The 17,296-nt window shown below is 48.1% G+C and overlaps 1 protein-coding gene and 1 long non-coding RNA gene across 2 annotated transcripts in view; both read left to right on the top strand.

Moving 5' to 3' along the window:
* LOC310708648 overlaps positions 1–17,296 on the top strand; it is a 189,971-nt gene that overhangs the window by 80,447 nt on the left and 92,228 nt on the right. The window lies entirely within an intron of this gene.
* The window catches only part of LOC310708622 (cysteine-rich protein 2), a 64,111-nt gene continuing 48,237 nt past the window's right edge, over positions 1,423–17,296 (top strand). Inside the window, exon 1 of the mRNA XM_083507254.1 lies at positions 1,423–1,526. Within this exon, the coding sequence (XP_083363380.1) occupies positions 1,484–1,526 (43 nt within the window). The 5' untranslated portion in view covers positions 1,423–1,483. The remainder of the gene's footprint in view (positions 1,527–17,296) is intronic.

The raw sequence follows: 17,296 nt of genomic DNA, 5'->3' as shown, positions 1-17,296 counted from the left end.
CCAGCAGAGTTTCCAAGCACCCAACCTATTTAAAGGACTATGTTGTTGGACATGTAACACTGTCAGTCTAATGGAAGTGGGTGAAATGTAACCGATATGCTTTTTTGCCTAATTGAACCATTACGTGTAGTGTTGTATGTATATAAGGAAACCATTACAATTGTAACTAATAATAAATAATAATAATAATAATAATAATAATAATAATAATAATAATAATTTTTATTTATATCCCGCTCTCCCCAGCTGAAGCCGGGCTCAGGGCGGCTAACAATAATAAAATAATACAACATTCTAAAATCATTTCATTATAAAATTAATTCAAATCAAATTGATGGCAACCATTGGGCTAGAGTTCTGTGAAGCAAAAACTAATGCCTTATCTCAGTGGTGATGGGTGTTATGTACTGAAGTTCTCACCCTGGGCCAGCTGGGGGATTTGGTAGATAGATTTCACTCAGGTAGATAGTTTTCACTTATTTGCATATGCAAATAAGGAATTGAAAGTGACATTCAGTGATTGGATCGTTACAGAAAGTTGTTACTGTTGTCATGTATTTGAGCTCTGTATAAGCAGGTTGGCTGAACCCTTCAGCCCTGTTCTGTTCTGTGAATAAACGAGCTGTCTGAAGAATTGCTGTGTCGTCTGATATGTTCACCCACAACTTAACACCACCAACTGCTTAAGGACATTTTAAAACACATTAGACACTTGGATCAGGGAAGCAATAGCAGAACAACCCCCGCACTTCCCCAAGATTTTGTTCCAAATGAGTCCAGCCCAGGGACTGCACTTAGGCAGGAAGATGGGAGACACCTTGCTTGCCAGTAGTTCATGTGAAAAGGATCTAGGTGGGGGTCTTCTTAGGCCACAAGCTGAACATGAGTGGACAATGTCATACAGCAGCAAAATAAGCTAATGCTCTTCTAGGCTGCATCAACAGAAGTCGAGAGTCCAGATGAAGGACCATTCTATTCTGCCATGGTCAGACCACACCTGGAATACTGTGTCCAATTTAAGGAGGAGATTGACAAGCTGGAAGGTGTGCAGAGGAGGGCAACCAAGATGTTCAAGGGTCTGGAAACCAAGACTTATGAGGAACAGTTGGAGGGGCTGGGTGAAGACGAGCCGGAGGGAGATGGGATAACCTCGAGGGCTGTCTCATGGAAGAGGGAAGGGCACCGCCGCCGGCCTCTCCCTCGCCGGCTTCTCCGGGGGGGGGGGCTCCGCCCGGAGAAGCGCGCCCCGCGGGAAGCGGCGCCCAGCGCAGCCGCCGCCCTGCCCCGCCCGTCCCTCCGGCTGCTGGGTGGGGGGGGGGCGCTCCTCGCCCGCCCGCGCGCCCCGGGCCCCGCCCCCTCTCGGTCCGGGCGGAGCGCGCAGCCAATAGGCGCCGGCGGAGGCGGGGCGCGGCGGGCGGGGGGGGGGGTCGGGCGGCGGCGCCGGAGACGCTCCACTCTGTCGCTCGCCCGCCTCGCGCACGCCATGGCATCCAAGTGCCCCAAGTGCGACAAGACCGTCTACTTCGGTGAGTGGCTCCTTCCTCGCCTCCATCCCTCCCCAAGACGCGCCCGCCAGAGCGAAGATACTGCTGCCGCGCCCGGGCGCTCTGCCCATGCTCAGAGGCCATGCCCGGGCGGGGACAAAGCAGAAGAAGCCGGCGGGCGCCGCCTTGGCGAGCTTTGCGGTGGCTCCTCGTGCGTGCGCGGTCCCCTGGCCGCGCCATCCGCTTCTTGCCCCCGAGCCCGTAGGAGCTGCTTCTGGGCTCGATGGAGCCTCCCTCCGCAGAGGCAGTGTAGCGCGGAGCAGCGGGCCCGCCTTGCGAGTGCCCAGAAGCAGCTAGGCGGCCGCTCTGGGGAACTGCCGGGACCGGAGCGAGACCCGGCAGGGATGCTCTTATGCAACAGCCAAACCTCAAGCCGCTCCACTAGTCCAAATGTACGGAAAATACTTTCTCGTTATCGAATCCTTTGCTCTCGCCGGCCTCCTCCTCCAATCATTTCTCCTTGTCAAAAATTCACTTTCCCACCCGGCGCATTCATTCCTGCCAGATTCCCTCTCCTACTGAAAGAAAGCAGTGGACGTGTCTTCTTCATTCTTGCAGAACTCAGATTGTTGCTAGGTTACCCGCTCCTCTTTTGAGCACGGGGCTAATCATGCAGATGTCTCCTAAACAAAATGGTCAATTAACAATGAGCAGCAGGAACAGGCCGGTGGGTGTGAGAGAGAGAGAGTGTTGGGTGAAACCGTTTGCTAAGAGCATGTCGAGTGTGTTGGCGGTTGTAGAAAAGTGGAGCCACTCCCCGGCTTCTTCCCATCCCACTTAGCATACCATAGGCTTGCAGTGAGCGGCTGCTACTGGCTCGTTCCCATTTTTTGTTGTTATTGGAAGCTGTTTCTAGGCATGCAGTGCAGGTGCCTGAGGTCAAGGAATTGAGAGGCATCCTGCATCCTTCTTTAGAACCTCTGTGGCCAAGAGCAGGACAGAGAGAACTGGAGCCTCAGTGGGATGCAGTGGGGCTCCCCATGCATAGAACCACACATTAATTGTGTATATTGCACAAGAGTTTGGAAATCTAATGTCCATAGCTAGGGGGTGGCAAGGTGGGCCCCGCCAGGGGCGCCGGCGATTGGGGGGCACAAAATTGGCTAAAAATATGTCCATAAATATAAATATTGATTATTGCCTCATAAGAAATGATTTTACATAGAGGGTGAATTGAATGGGTGGAGGGGGGTGTGGAGAAGAGGCGGCAAGAAGAGCTCATTTGTCCATGGCTAGAGGGCGCAATCTGGACGGTTCTGCCAGAGGCGCAAGATCACCTAGCTACAGCTCTGCTTCCAGGATGACCAGAATATCATATTCTCTGCCCCAAATGCCATTAATACAGAATGAAGGTGAATAAGTGAGACCTGGGCAGTTCATGAGCCACCACGTGATGGGTTTCTGGACATCATTTTAGGGTCCTTAACTTGGCAGCTTGACTGTTTTCGTGTGTTAAATTAAGCGAGTGCTGAACACCTCAGAAAGGCAATTTCTAAATCTTGGGTGTTGGTTCAGTCAGTCAAAGGAGGCACGAAGAATGCAGGCAAGTCCTCTTTTACTGCCACTTTCTTGCCTTTGTCAAGGGAACGTTATGGCCTCTTGTTCAGCAGCAGATGGTTCAAAATGTGGGTTTGTAGCCACTGCATAATGGCCCGGCCAGATTCTGTTCTCTGTCTGGACAGCTTTTGTTCTGGGAATTGCTGTTTTAAATTAGACTGCCTTTAGGGGACCCAAGTGCTCACCAGATCACTTTCTAATGGAATTAGGGTGCAGCATTCCCTTGGTTACACCCAGTCGGGCATCAATTCCATGCTGAGGATTTGCTGTGCATTGTTCTCTTTTCCTTCCTGGAATTGGTTGAGGCTCTGTGAAGCATGACATCACAAAGGTCTCTTCCTGCTTGTTTCTGTTAAGGAGTTATGCATCAGCCAGTGTGCTTGTTTCTCTCCCACCATCTGCAAGTAAACACACAAAGGAAGACGAATTCGCTGTTTTCTATTTAAAGACATTTGTGTGGGGGTGAAAAAACTCATTACCCCTTTCCTTGGGATCATGTTTGTGATGGGAATAACACATATTCTTTCTTCTGCTCTCTGGGGGAGTTCTGTTCTCTTGAGCATGATATGAGAGAGACAATCTAATTTTTTTTAATGACTCCTGTGAGAAATATGCATGGGAAGCATTAAAGTCAGAACTGAAAACCTGAATGAATTTCTCAGGAAAGATACTTGACCAGTTACTGGCCTGGTTTAGGCAGAACAATACTGGACCAGGAATTAGCCATGTGGTCTTCATTGCACTCCCAGCTTTGACAGAGCTTTCCTGGTTTCTTAAGTCATAGTTTCTCTTGCTATCCAAACTGGGAAACTGGTCTGAGTGATCTTGGAGATGCTGTTTGATATCCTGGTTTGTTGGTAGTGCTCACATCCCAGTATCTCAGTTCAGATGTTTCTGGAAGCAGTGCTTTAAACAAGAAAAGCTTTGCTGAAGCTGGATGTGTGAGCAGAGGAAGATGGTGAGGTGAATAGGTAGCACACAAACATACAAGTTGTTCCTGGTACAATAAGACAGGTATCTTCAGACCCAGGACCCGCTTTTAACCCCATGCATTTGGGGACTCATTTCTTAACATTTTCTCTTATATTTGCATGTGATAGTTCTCCTGTTTGTGGCCCAGGCCTCCACCTACTAATGGGTCCTCAGAAATGGTTTCTGTTGTCCCTTCTTTAGAGATATTTCCTGAAAGATTTATTCCCACATGGACTTGTGCTTTTACTAATGAAATGCATCAACAAGGTTCTATGATTCTATGCGGCAATGAATTCTTATACAGTATTGTGCCTGGCTCTCACTCTTAGCTGTAGAAATCACTAGAGTGGGACCTCGGGTTAAGTACTTAATTCATTCCAGAGGTCCATTCTGAACCTGAAACTGTTCTTAACCTGAAGCACCACTTTAGCTAATGGGGCCTCCTTCTGCCGCTGCGCCACCGGAGCACAATTTCTGTTCTTATCCTGAAGCAAAGTTCTTAACCTGAAGCACTATTTCTGGGTTAGCGGAGTCTGTAAACTGAAGCGTATGTAACCTGAAGCGTATGTAACCTGAGGTACCACTGTATTGTGTTTGGAAATACTTAGGTCATGTGTACAGTTGTACCTTGGAAGTCGAACGGAATTCGTTCTGGAAGTCCGTTCAACTTCCAAAACATTTGGAAACCAAGGTGCAGCTTCTGATTGGCTGCAGGAAGCTCTACTATTAATGAATTCTACAAATGGATGCCATGTAGCATAGAACAAGTCTTTTGGGTAGTGCCTCTCGTGACTCAAAAATGCCGGTCAGTTTTTCTGACTGGACTATGTATCTGCCATAATCTGTTCAGCCATTTGTTGTATGACAGTACACTGATGTCTAGTGGGCTGTTAGTTCTGATCTGGCCGCTGCTAGGCCAGGAATGTTTTGGTAGGAGTTGGTATGCAGTCTATAATTGATGTTTGACAGGAGAGTCACTGTTGGGAAAGGTGGCAGCTCGTGTCTGGAGATGGAGGAGGGTGGCAAATATCTCTTCCCCAAAGTGGGTGATCTTTGCGCAGGTCCACCACATATGAATGGTGGTGCCCAGCTTGGAACAGCCTCACCAGCTGATGGTGATAGAAGGGGAGTCAATCTTGTGCAAACAAAGGGGTGTGCTGTGCCATCAAAATATTGTTTTTAGTGTCATCTCCTGTGTTTTGGCCAATATAGATTTGAGCGGTGGGTTAACCCGTAGCCTGTTCCATGTGTCTTCATCATCCTGGGTTCCCACATGGCTCTACAAGATATGGATGAGCCCTTCTTTGTGTCAGTAGTTCATAAAGCTGAGAAGACATACCTTTGTGTTATTGATTAGTTTGAGTGCAAAAACGTCATCTGTGAGCGCATTGCTTGTGAATGAATCACAGATCTGGGGTTGCAAAGCCTGCCTACAAAAGTTCTTAGTTGTATGTATTGTATCCAGGAGTGAGAGACTGAGTTTGGAAGCTAGTGCTTCTTCTTTACCCATTGGTCTCTATGGAGGATGTCCTGCAGACTGCATATGCCTTTTGACTTCCCGTCCAGCTGCTATCACCTTTTCCAAGCTTTGTTTATTACAAACCCTGAAAGTTAATTTTTTTAAAAAAGGGAATATAATTAAATATGTAGCAATAAGTTTGTCTCTGAAAAGCCTGGCAAGCTGATAAGCAACGGGTTCCTGAATGTTGGTTTTCTCTCAACTACCTATCTTGACTGTTAGAACAAACAAATGTGTGGATCACTGTTTGAGGAAAGGTTGGGAGCCAAACAGTGGATCTCTCCCTTTTTCACAGTTTGAACTGGATGAAGGAGAGATTTGAGATTTGAGAAGGAGGAGAGATTTGAGAAAGTTGTCTTGAACCTGAATTACACTAGTCTTGAATCTGCCATGGGTGTATTTTTTCTCCAGGATGTGAATTGCAATGACAGTTTCTGAAATGTAGTTTCCTATTGCTTGTTGTTGATGCCTCCCTGAAAAAAACAGAAGGAGTTTGATTTCCATTTTCTCTTTTGTGGACTGAGGGAGAATTATTAGCTCTCACAGTGGCTTGGGACATAACAGGGGGTTTGGCAAAAGACCTGGGAATCAAGTATGAGTGAAGTTGTACAACCCTTGCCAACTTCTAGGTTTGCCTTATTCCTTCTCAATGCCTTCATTTTGCTTTAGGAACTATTTGCACCACTCTTTATTGAATCTCAACTCATAGAGTCTGATTAGGAGGATCCTATCTCTCCTTAATAAAGCAAGATATGAGCAAGCCTTTTGCCTGTTAACTCAGCTCCATCACAACTCCCTTGACGGAGTGAACAATCAGATGAGGAAAACTCTAATTAATCATGAACCACTTCAAATAGTAGTTTAATATTCTGGCTTGTTCCAAAGCTGATGACTATAGTTTCCCAGTTTGGAGCACATGGGAAGCTATGGTTAATGAGAGACTTTCTGGATTGTTTTATTATTCATTCACTACACTCCGTTGTCTTTCAAGACAGACAGGTGTGAACACAATAGGCAAAAGACTTGTTCTTCTTATTGTCCCATCAAGGATCCTGTTTCACATTTTTGTTCATTTTAAAATAAATTCTGTCAAGCACATTTTTGTCAAAGAATGGCTGAAAATTTACTGCTTGGGGGTGCTGTGGTGTGATGTGCCTTTTTCATTAAGAAAGGAGGAAAATGGGGGTTATTGCATAGAGTACTGAGGACTCATGTACCTCATGTGGTACCTCAGGTTACAGACGCTTCAGGTTACAGATGCTTCAGGTTACAGACTCTGCTAACCCAGAAATAGTACCTCGGGTTAAGAACTTTGCTTCAGGATGAGAACAGAAATTGCGCGGTGGCGGCACAGTGGCGGCGGGAGGTCCCATTAGCTAAAGTGGTACCTCAGGTTAAGAACAGTTTCAGGTTAAGAACGGACCTCCGGAACAGATAAAGTTCTTAACCCGAGGTACCACTGTACAAGGAAAGTGAAACGGAAAACAACTCTCTAGTCTGCTTAACCTGACAAAGATGAAGGAGGAGCAGATGGAGCGCACAGTCATATTCACAGAGGGGAAATAATTGTCAAACCAAACTGTACCCATTTAAAGATTGCCAGGCTCATTCGCACAGAAACAACTAGGTCACTTGGTAGCAGAGAGATAGTTGTGGCTGAAGGTGAGCTGCAAAGAGCAGGAGCTGATCACTGTATGAAAAACATCCTGAGGCCAACTACCTGTAATGCAGAACAAGTGTAAGATAACTTAGGTTTAATTTTTAAAAGAGAAGAGAGAAAGGTCACTTTTGGAGCAGGAATTTGCATTGGGGAAAGAGTTTTAACCAGAATGAGTTGATTTTTTAATCAAGGCAATGTATTAGTTTCAAATCCCTAACAAAGATTAGCATGGATAAATCAAAGTTTCTCATTTTGTAGTACAGATTTCCAGAACGAGCTTGCATTGTATACAGTTTGGACCATAATTTGAGAGAAGCAAATTTGAGGAGGTGAGATCCTGAGTGTTAGAACTTGTACGTCCACCTGTGCTCTCTATGGGGGTCTTCACCCTTGTGTGATCAGGCAGATTCCTGAAGAGGGTTTTTCTGAGGCTTATAGGAACGAAGTGGGTCTTTTGATTAAAATGTACCTTTGCAAAAACAAGGGCTGATGGAAAGTGGAAAGTGGGATGGAAATTAAATGTTTACAGTGTTTGGTTCATAAATACTCTGAATTTGAGAAATGAATATTTGGACAGTTAGTTGAAAGGCATAAAATATTAAATCACCCACATTGAGAGTGAAATGAAACCTCTAATTAAAGCTCCCACCCACAAAACAGAAACTAATTTAAAGACAGTGGAGAATGCAGTTATGCATTTGTAAAGTTATAAAGCAGGGCTAACCTACAACTGCAGGGTGAGGCTTCCTTGTGCTTTGACATGGAAAAGGACATTGCTTTTTGCGACTGGCAATCAGCCTTTCGCAACTAGATGGAGATGTCCAGGAGCCGCCCTTGGCACCTAGCGTCTCCACCTGTCTGGCTGCAGTCAGCTGGTCTACTGGCCCAGCGGCAGCAAAAGACACACATCCTTTTCTGTAGCACTACCCCTGCCAAACACCTAATTTGCCCAGCAGTGCCGCAGCAAGAGATGCATCTTTTGCTCCCATGCTACCCTGCAGACCACCAATTCACCCAGCAGATTTTTTGGTTGTTGTTGTTACAGGGCTTCCTGATCTGGTAGCAAGGCAGCAAAAATAAAAGTGGGGGAGCGCCTAGACATTTTACTTTTAGACGGACCACAATCTAGGTCCCAGGAGCCCCACAGCTCCTAACATTCCTATCCCAGATCCTAACACTGGGTGTTAGCTTAGGGACAGGAAATGATTTCCTTCAATATGATATAGTTATCCCCTTTTACTATAGAGGGCCTAGGCTAAGTGCCTGCCCTCTTTTCCCCAATGCTTCTCCTCTGAGTGTCTTCTTCCCACCAAACTATGAAAACCCTCTGAGGCTGCTGCTTCCCAGAACTTTACTGGGTGACATGCCGCTGCCTACAGTTTCTTTCCTGGGCCATGCTGCCCTTCCGCAGGCCTTCCTGATGTTGCGTGCCTTGCTGCAAGGGCTGCCTGCACAGTTGGGAAGGACCCCAAGACCAATATCAAAACTCCCTGGCTCTCAGACCACAGGTGCACCTTTTGCAGATTTGAAGAGGTCTTGGCCTTCCTCTAGAGGAGCTTGGAACAAGCTCTCTCTTCTGTAGCTGAGCTGCTGGAAACTGTTGTCACAGCCCACCAGCCACCACATGCCTCTGAATGCATACGCCCAGCCAGCTGCTGTGTAGCAGCAGGGGAAAGAATGACATCCGTGGAACTGCCACCTCTTTGGAAATGCATGCATTGGATATGGTCGAGCTTAATCCCGTGTGTGGAATTAACAACTGCATATAGATACCCCTGACCCTTGGCTACGTCCCAGATGCTGGCTTCCCCCCTTCCTTTCCCACTAAGTTGCCTGCTGTGTCTCCCAGCCATGAAGGCAGGGAAGTTGGAAGAAATAAAGCAGGCTGTCATCTTTTTACTTTCTGAACTGTTGCATTCCGTACAGTAGGAAACATTTCTCTGCTTCATGACCAGCTCCCTTTCCTCTCTGGAAAGAACACTGGGCTTCTGTCTGGCTGCTGGCAGCCTGTCTCTGGGGCTTCATGTTGTTGCTGCTTCCTGCACTGGCTGCTTGTTAGAGGCCGAGTTTTGCTTTCTGGGTTGGATTTTGTTTCCTATGTTCCCTTTATGAGCAGCCCAGAAAGGTGGACTGATTGCAGTCTCGTTTCTTTCTTTTTGCTTTCCTTTTTATAGCACACCATCACTTCTTCCCTTAGTTTGCTCCATTGATTTTAAATGACAAAAACATTAGCAGTTTCTCAGATACTTAAAATGAAGTGCTCTTTGAAAGCTTATGGTGTTTGTGGTTTAAGATGCTACAGAACTTTTTGTTTTGGCTGCAACATGGGTAATGTGGCTAATTGTACAGAAATTTGTACCACTGAAAACAGTACCACAGTGAAAAGCTAAGCTTGGTGTGGAGTATGAAGAGAGCAAGTAGAAGCATTTTTAGATTTTCCCTTAAGATTTTTTTGTGAAGTTCCAGAGATTACATAATCATCATGATCTGGTTTAGGTTGAAGCATATAGTGAACATTTGATACCATGTGCACGTGTGCATGGAACAGCAAGTGCCTGGGTGTTTTCATTCCAAAGTGCTTTTTTCATTTGGGTGCTTTTTCTCTGGATTTGCCATCTTTTGTTTACTTACTTACTTACTAGGGAGCAGCTACATGATTTTCAGAGTAAACCTTCAGCGTTCCCCCCCACCAATTTGTAGCTAAGATAGGCTTTTTACTTCCAATGCTTTGCAGGACTCAGAGGAAACAGCCTCATTCCAAGTCAGACCATTGATCCCTGTTGACTATTAGCAGCTGTCCAAGGTTTCAGGTGGGTGTCTTTCTGGTATTCTACCACCCGGCTATGGCCCTTCCCACTATTTAACCATTGAAAAAATCAAATAAAAAATAGAGGACATGAGTAATTTTAAGATCTCCCCCTGCAGGAAGAAAAAGTGTCATCAGGGAAATTTCAAGGAGCAAATCAGAAGTACAGTACTCATCACGAATCCCTAGCCCAGATCAACAGGAAGCAATAACATAGGCTGAATTTGCAAACAGAAGCCTTTCACTTAGCAACACAATGGATCTTTGCTAAATGGGATATACTTGCGAGTAGACACTATAGAAAGAGCATGGTTATGAAGAAGGGCATCTTTGTTGGGTAATCTAGAAAGCTATATAGGACTGTGTGGACCACCTTTTAATCCCATGTCCAGGTTATTGTAGAAAATACTGCATCAGCTGTGCTGAAGGGCTTTAAGGGAGAAGCAGCTTCTGTTTGTCTTTACTTTCCTGCAGAGCTTCAACAGCGCCATGGGATGAGCCACGAAGAGCCAGTTCTCCTTAGACTACTGCATTATGCAGTAGGGTGTGGTCCTTACCAGCTGCTGGGAATCCTTCATGGGGAGAGTGCTGGCCCAGAATGTGGCCTTCCTGTGGGGGTTGGTTTGGCCATTGTGAAACAGGAGGCTGTGCTAGATGGGCCTTTGGTCTGAACCAACAGGGATTTCCTTATGTGCTTAATTTAAACCTTTGGAAAAAAGTGCTCACTGAACCTCACTGCTACATCCTGCAAAGAATGGATGAGAAGCTGAAGAAACCATGTCCCTCTTTTCTCATAGTTTATTTATTTATTTTTACAAAAGACTTCCTTCTTAAGTCCAGCTCCTTGCAGCAAACAAAGAGAAGGATGAAGAAGGGAGAGGTGGCTTCTGTTCCACAAGTTGGGCTTCAGAAGGAAGTGCCATTAATGTCTCACTGCTCCTGCTGTTAAGCTGTGGGTGAACATATCAGACGACACAGCGATTCTTCAAACAGCTCTTGTTTATTCAGAGGCAAGAACAGAACTGAACTGAAGGGCTCAGTCAGCCTGCTTATATAGAGCTCCAGGACAACGTTACTGTAGCAACTTTTTAAAACTATCCAATCACTGAACGTCACTTTCCATCCTTCATTTGCATAAAAACTATCCAATCACTGAACGTCACTTTCCATCCTTCATTTGCATAACTATCTACAGTATCCCCCTGCTGGCCCAGGGTGAGAACTTCAGTACATAACACCACTCCCCACCGAAATAAGGCGTTAGTTACAATCATAATGGTTTCCTTATATACAGCACAACACGTAATGGTTCAATTAGGCACAAAAGCATATCGGTTACATTTCACATACCTCCAACAGTGTTACATGTCCAACAACATAGTCCTTTAAATAAGTTGGGCGCTTGGAAACTCTGCCAGACCGCCGGGGATTGGTAGCCAAGTCCAGGGGGCCACCCAATTCTTGCTGAGGCTGTGGTGCGACCCTAGGTGGCGTTGAAACCAAGTCCCCTGGATCTGCTGCTGTGGGTGGAACCTCCGCAAGTGGAGTTGGCGGAATGTCAGGCACAGGAGTGGTCTGAGTCTGTGGTAAGTCCGGCAGACCATCTGAAGTGGCTTGGTTCGGCTCCACGCCGGCAGTTTGCGAGAGAGGTGTAGGTGGAGCCTCACAATCTGTAAGTGTCTGTTCTGGAGCCACGAGCGCAGTTGGGGGCACCGCGGTAGTGTCCAAGTCCCCAACCCTGCACCTAAGTTGGTCTATGAGCCACAAGCGTCCGTCTTCGAGTGCCACCTGGTATGAGCGAGGTCCAGTGACTCCCACTACTGTGGCTGGCATCCAAGGAATGTCCCCCATATGACCGTGGTGCGTTGGCACAGCCTGGGGGTTCGGCCAGGGCAAAGTCTGGGTGCAGCCGGTCGAGCGGGGACCCGAGGCGGTGGCCCATAAGCAGTTTGGCAGGACTCTGCCCTGTGGCCGCATGAACAAGTATTCGGCGACCCGCTCGTGCCAGTCTCCCTGGTCCAGACTCGCCAGTGCCTCTTTTGTCGAGCGCACCATTCTCTCTGCTTGCCCATTGCAGGACGGATGAAATGGTGTTGTTAGGGCATGGCGGATGCCCAGTCCCAAAAGGTACCACTCAAAAGTGCCTGACGTGAACTGTGGTCCGTTGTCAGAGACAAGTTCATAAACCTTAGGGAAGTGCTGGGTGAGATCCCATGGACAGCAATACTAAAAGGAAAGGGAGTTCATGATGGCTGGGAGTTTGTTAAGAGGGAGATAGTAAAAGCACAACGTCAGGCAATAACAATGAGATGGAAACATGGAAGGTGCCTAAAGAAGCCAGGGTGGCTATCTAAAGAACTTTTAACTGAATTAAGATTAAAAAAGGATGTGTACAAAAAATGGAAAAGGGGGGAACCACCAAAGAGGAATTCAAACAAATAGCTAGCACGTGTAGACACAAAGTCAGAAAAGCTAAAGCACAGAATGAACTCAGGCTTGCTAGAGAGGTTAAAAGCAACAAAAAAGGCTTTTATGGGTATGTTCGTAGCAAAAGGAAGAACAAAGAAACAGTGGGGTCACTCAGAGGAGAAGATGGTGAAATGCAAACAGGGGACACAGAAAGGGCTGAACTCCTCAATGCCTTCTTTGCCTCAGTCTTCTCCAATAAAGAAAACAATGCCCGACCTGAAGAATTTGGAGCAAATGATTCAGCAAAGGAAACACAGCCCAGAATAACTAAGGAGATAGTACAAGAATATTTGGCTAGTTTAGATGTATTCAAGTCTCCAGGGCCAGATGAACTGCATCCAAGAGTATTAAAAGAACTGGCAGATGTGATCTCAGAACCACTGGCAGTCATCTTTGAGAATTCCTGGAGAACAGGCGAAGTCCCGGCAGACTGGAGGAGGGCAAATGTTGTCCCTATTTTCAAAAAGGGGAAAAGAGAGGACCCAAATAATTACCGCCCAGTCAGTCTGACATCAATACCAGGGAAGATTCTGGAGCAGATCATTAAGAAAACAGTCTGTGAGCACCTAGAAAGGAATGCTGTGATCACCAATAGTCAGCATGGATTTCTGAAAAATAAGTCATGTCAGACTAACCTGATCTCGTTTTTTGACAGAATTACAAGCCTGGTAGATGAAGGGAACGCAGTGGATGTAGCCTACCTTGATTTCAGCAAGGCATTTGACAAGGTGCCCCATGATATTCTTGTAAAGAAGCTGGTAAAATGCGGTCTTGACTATACTACCACTCAGTGGATTTGTAACTGGCTGACTGACCGAACCCAAAGGGTGCTCATCAATGGTTCCTCTTCATCCTGGAGAAGAGTGACTAGTGGGGTGCCACAGGGTTCTGTCTTGGGCCCGGTCTTATTCAACATCTTTATCAACGACTTGGATGATGGACTCAAGGGCATCCTGATCAAATTTGCAGATGACACCAAACTGGGAGGGGTGGCTAACACCCCAGAGGAAAGGATCACACTTCAAAACGACCTTGACAGAGAACTGGGCAAAAACAAACAAGATGAATTTTAACAGGGAGAAATGTAAAGTATTGCACTTGGGCAAAAAAAATGAGAGGCACAAATACAAGATGGGTGACACCTGGCTTGAGAGCAGTACATGTGAAAAGGATCTAGGAGTCTTGGTTGACCACAAACTTGACATGAGCCAACAGTGTGACGCGGCAGCTAAAAAAGCAAATGCAATTCTGGGCTGCATCAATAGGAGTATAGCATCTAGATCAAGGGAAGTAATAGTGCCACTGTATTCTGCTCTGGTCAGACCACACCTGGAGTACTGTGTCCAGTTCTGGGCACCACAATTCAAGAAGGACACTGACAAACTGGAACGTGTCCAGAGGAGGGCAACCAAAATGGTCAAAGGCCTGGAAACGATGCCTTATGAGGAACGGCTAAGGGAGCTGGGCATGTTTAGCCTGGAGAAGAGGAGGTTAAGGGGTGATATGATAGCCATGTTCAAATATATAAAAGGATGTCACATAGAGGAGGGAGAAAGGTTGTTTTCTGCTGCTCCAGAGAAGCGGACACGGAGCAATGGATCCAAACTACAAGAAAGAAGATTCCACCTAAACATTAGGAAGAACTTCCTGACAGTAAGAGCTGTTCGACAGTGGAATTTGCTGCCAAGGAGTGTGGTGGAGTCTCCTACTTTGGAGGTCTTTAAGCAGAGGCTTGACAACCATATGTCAGGAGTGCTCTGATGGTGTTTCCTGCTTGGCAGGGGGTTGGACTCGATGGCCCTTGTGGTCTCTTCCAACTCTATGATTCTATTCTATGATTCTAGGACACCCATGCGTCACAAAGAGGCCTTGCAGCACCCGGATGACGGCCTAGGTAGTGGGGGAGGGCATCAGGGCCACCTCCAGCCATTTGCAATAGGCGTCCACCACTACCATAAAGGTCCGGCCGTGAAAGGGGCCGGCCAGATCAATGTGCACCCTCGACCAGGGTGTCTTGGGCATCTCCCAGGTGTGTCCCTTAGCTGCCGGTGGCGCGGGCCTCGATTCTTGGCACGCTTGACAGGTGGAAACCCAGGCAGTGATGGCATCGTCCATATTAGGCCACTAGACGTAACACCGAGCCAACGCCTTCATTTTGACGATTCCTGGGTGGCCAAAGTGCAGAGCCTCAAGGACGCGTTGACGGAGTCTTTGGGGAATCACGACGCGGTCTCCCCACAGCAGACAGCCGCGATGAGCCGAGAGTTCATGTTGTCTGGTTGCGAAGGGCTGGAACTCCGATGCAAAAGGCCCTTGTGGCCACCCCCTCCATACCCAGTTGAGCACACGGCTGATGGTGCGATCCTGGGCAGATGCGGAGGCCACAGTGGCAGCCGATGCAGGCGCTGCAGGAAGATCCTCAATCAGGAGGAGTGATGAAGCAGGAGCCGGGTCTTTCACAAATGCTGGAAGAGGGCAACAGCTGAGGGCGTCGGCATGGCCCATCGATTTCCCTGGGCGATGGACGAGCTGATAGTGGTAGGCAGCCAGGAAAACAGTCCATCACAGCATGCGCGGCGAGAGGACCGGTGGAGTTGGACGATCACCGGCGACAAGGGCCAGGAGTGGCTTGTGGTCGGTGATGAGGTCAAAACTCCTGCCGTAGAGGTAATCATGGAACCTCTTCACTCCAGCCACAAGTGCCAGTGCCTCCTTGTCAAGCTGGCTGTAATTCCGTTCAGTCAGAGATAGCGTCCTGGAAAAGTAGGCGAGCGGTGCTTCTTTTCCATCTGGAAAACAGTGGCTAAGGACAGCGCCGATGCCAAAAGGTGAGGCGTCGCAGGCAAGGACCAGCAGCCTGGCTTCACTGTCCTGTACCAGCACACTGTCCGATGAAAGGAGAGCCTTGACCGCCTTGAAGGCTGCCGTCTCCCGATGACCCCAGGACCAAGGTGTCTTCGTGCTGAGGAGTCGGTGAAGAGGCTCAGCCACCGTGGCTTTGTGGGGCAGGAACATGTTATAAAAGTTCAGCAGTCCCAGGAACGCCTGCAACTCCGTCTTGTTCTTTGGGATGGGGGCCTGCTGGATACCGCGGATCTTGGATGTGGTCGGGTGAAGGCCGGAGGCGTCGATAAGATAGCCCAGGAACTCCACCTGTGGAACAGCGATCTGGCACTTCTCCCTCTTTACCTTGAGCCCGGCCTCCTGGAACCTGGTTAGCACGGCACGGAGGCACTCGAACAGCTGCTGGTGTAAGTCTGCGGACACCAAGACGTCATCAAAATATGGCACCACGCCCGGAAGCCCTTGCAGGAGACGCTCCATAAGACTTTGGAAGATGCCAGGAGCCACACTCACCCCGAACTGCAAACGGCGGCAACGGAATGCCCCTCGGTGGGTGACGATTGTCTGGGCTTCAGCAGTGGCATCATCGACGGGCAGTTGTTGATAGGCTTGGGCAAGGTCCAGCTTAGCGAAGACCTTACCCTCACCCAGGGAATGCAGCAGATGTTGGACAACAGGAACCGGATAAGCGTGCTGCTGAAGTGCCTTGTTGATCGTGCACTTGTAGTCAGCGTAAATTCTCACCAACCCGTCTGGCTTGACAGGCATGACGATGGGGGTTTCCCACTTGGCGTGGTCAACCGGCTCCAAAACTCCTTGGGCGATCAGCTTGTCCAGTTGTTCGTCCACCTTAGCCTTGAGAGCTAAGACTTGTGGATCAAGGCTAAAGGAGATGGGCGTACCTGTATATTGCCCCAAAGTGCCGTCAAAAACCTTGGCAAAGTTTTTGACCAGACCCTCAGTCTCTGTGTTAGAGATGCAGTTGATGCTGGTGACTTCCAGGCTGAGGGCATCAAACCGGTCTAGTCCTAGGGGGCTTGGCCGCTGACCTTCGACCACTACCAGTCGGAGCAGGCCTGAAAAATCCTTGAAGGCGATCTGGAATCGGCCAACGCCTACAACGGGAATGTCGTTTCCCTGGTAGTCTCTCAGGTGTACACGGTGAGAGTCGAGTTGCCTTTTGGACACTCTGGGTACCAGTCTTTTGATGGTGCTCCAAGACACGATGGACAGGGCAGACCCGGTGTCGATCTCCATGTCACATGGAGCTCCTTCAATGAGCACCGTGACATTCAGCTTGCGTCGCATAGGCGAGTCGGTTTGGCCAATCGTGGTTCCAGACGGGTAGCGGCAGTTGGTGAGAGCGAAACAGCTTTCCTTCGCGGACTGGAGTGAAGACTTAGACTTGCGAGTCCGTGAAGGGGGGGTGTCAGACGGAGCCGATCGACAGACCTTAGCGATGTGGCCCCTTCTGGAACACTTCCGACAGATGGCGTCTCTGAATCGACACTTGGCACGGGAATGGTTGCCTCTGCAGCCGGCACATTCTGATTGGCCCTTGGACTTCTTTTGGAACTTCCTGCACTCCCACTTTGTCTGGTGCACGTCATCATCTTCACTGGAGGATGCCTCATCACTGCTGGCCTCTTCATGATGCACTGGAACTGGCTTCCTAGCAAGAACTGCTGGGTGAGAACTTCAGTACATAACACCTGCCTTCTATGAAATCCTGAAGAGCCTGAGAAGCAGTGGCCCCTTATTTTCTCTATGGGTAGCATGTGGCAGGGAGGGAAGGTTGTTTGCAGGAGGGAGCAGCATGAGGCACTGCTGCTGCCTTTCCAAGAGAGAAATCCTTTGTCCTTCCCACCTCCCAGAGGGACATGTAGTTTTTTGCACTTCCCAGTTGGGCTTTGCTGTGAGGTGCT

The sequence above is a fragment of the Podarcis liolepis genome (assembly GCF_965112155.1).
Source record: "Podarcis liolepis genome assembly, chromosome: 6".
NCBI classification, from domain to species: domain Eukaryota; kingdom Metazoa; phylum Chordata; class Lepidosauria; order Squamata; family Lacertidae; genus Podarcis; species Podarcis liolepis.
Note: the sequence above shows the minus strand (reverse complement) of the source record. Positions and strands in the feature narration are given on the sequence as shown.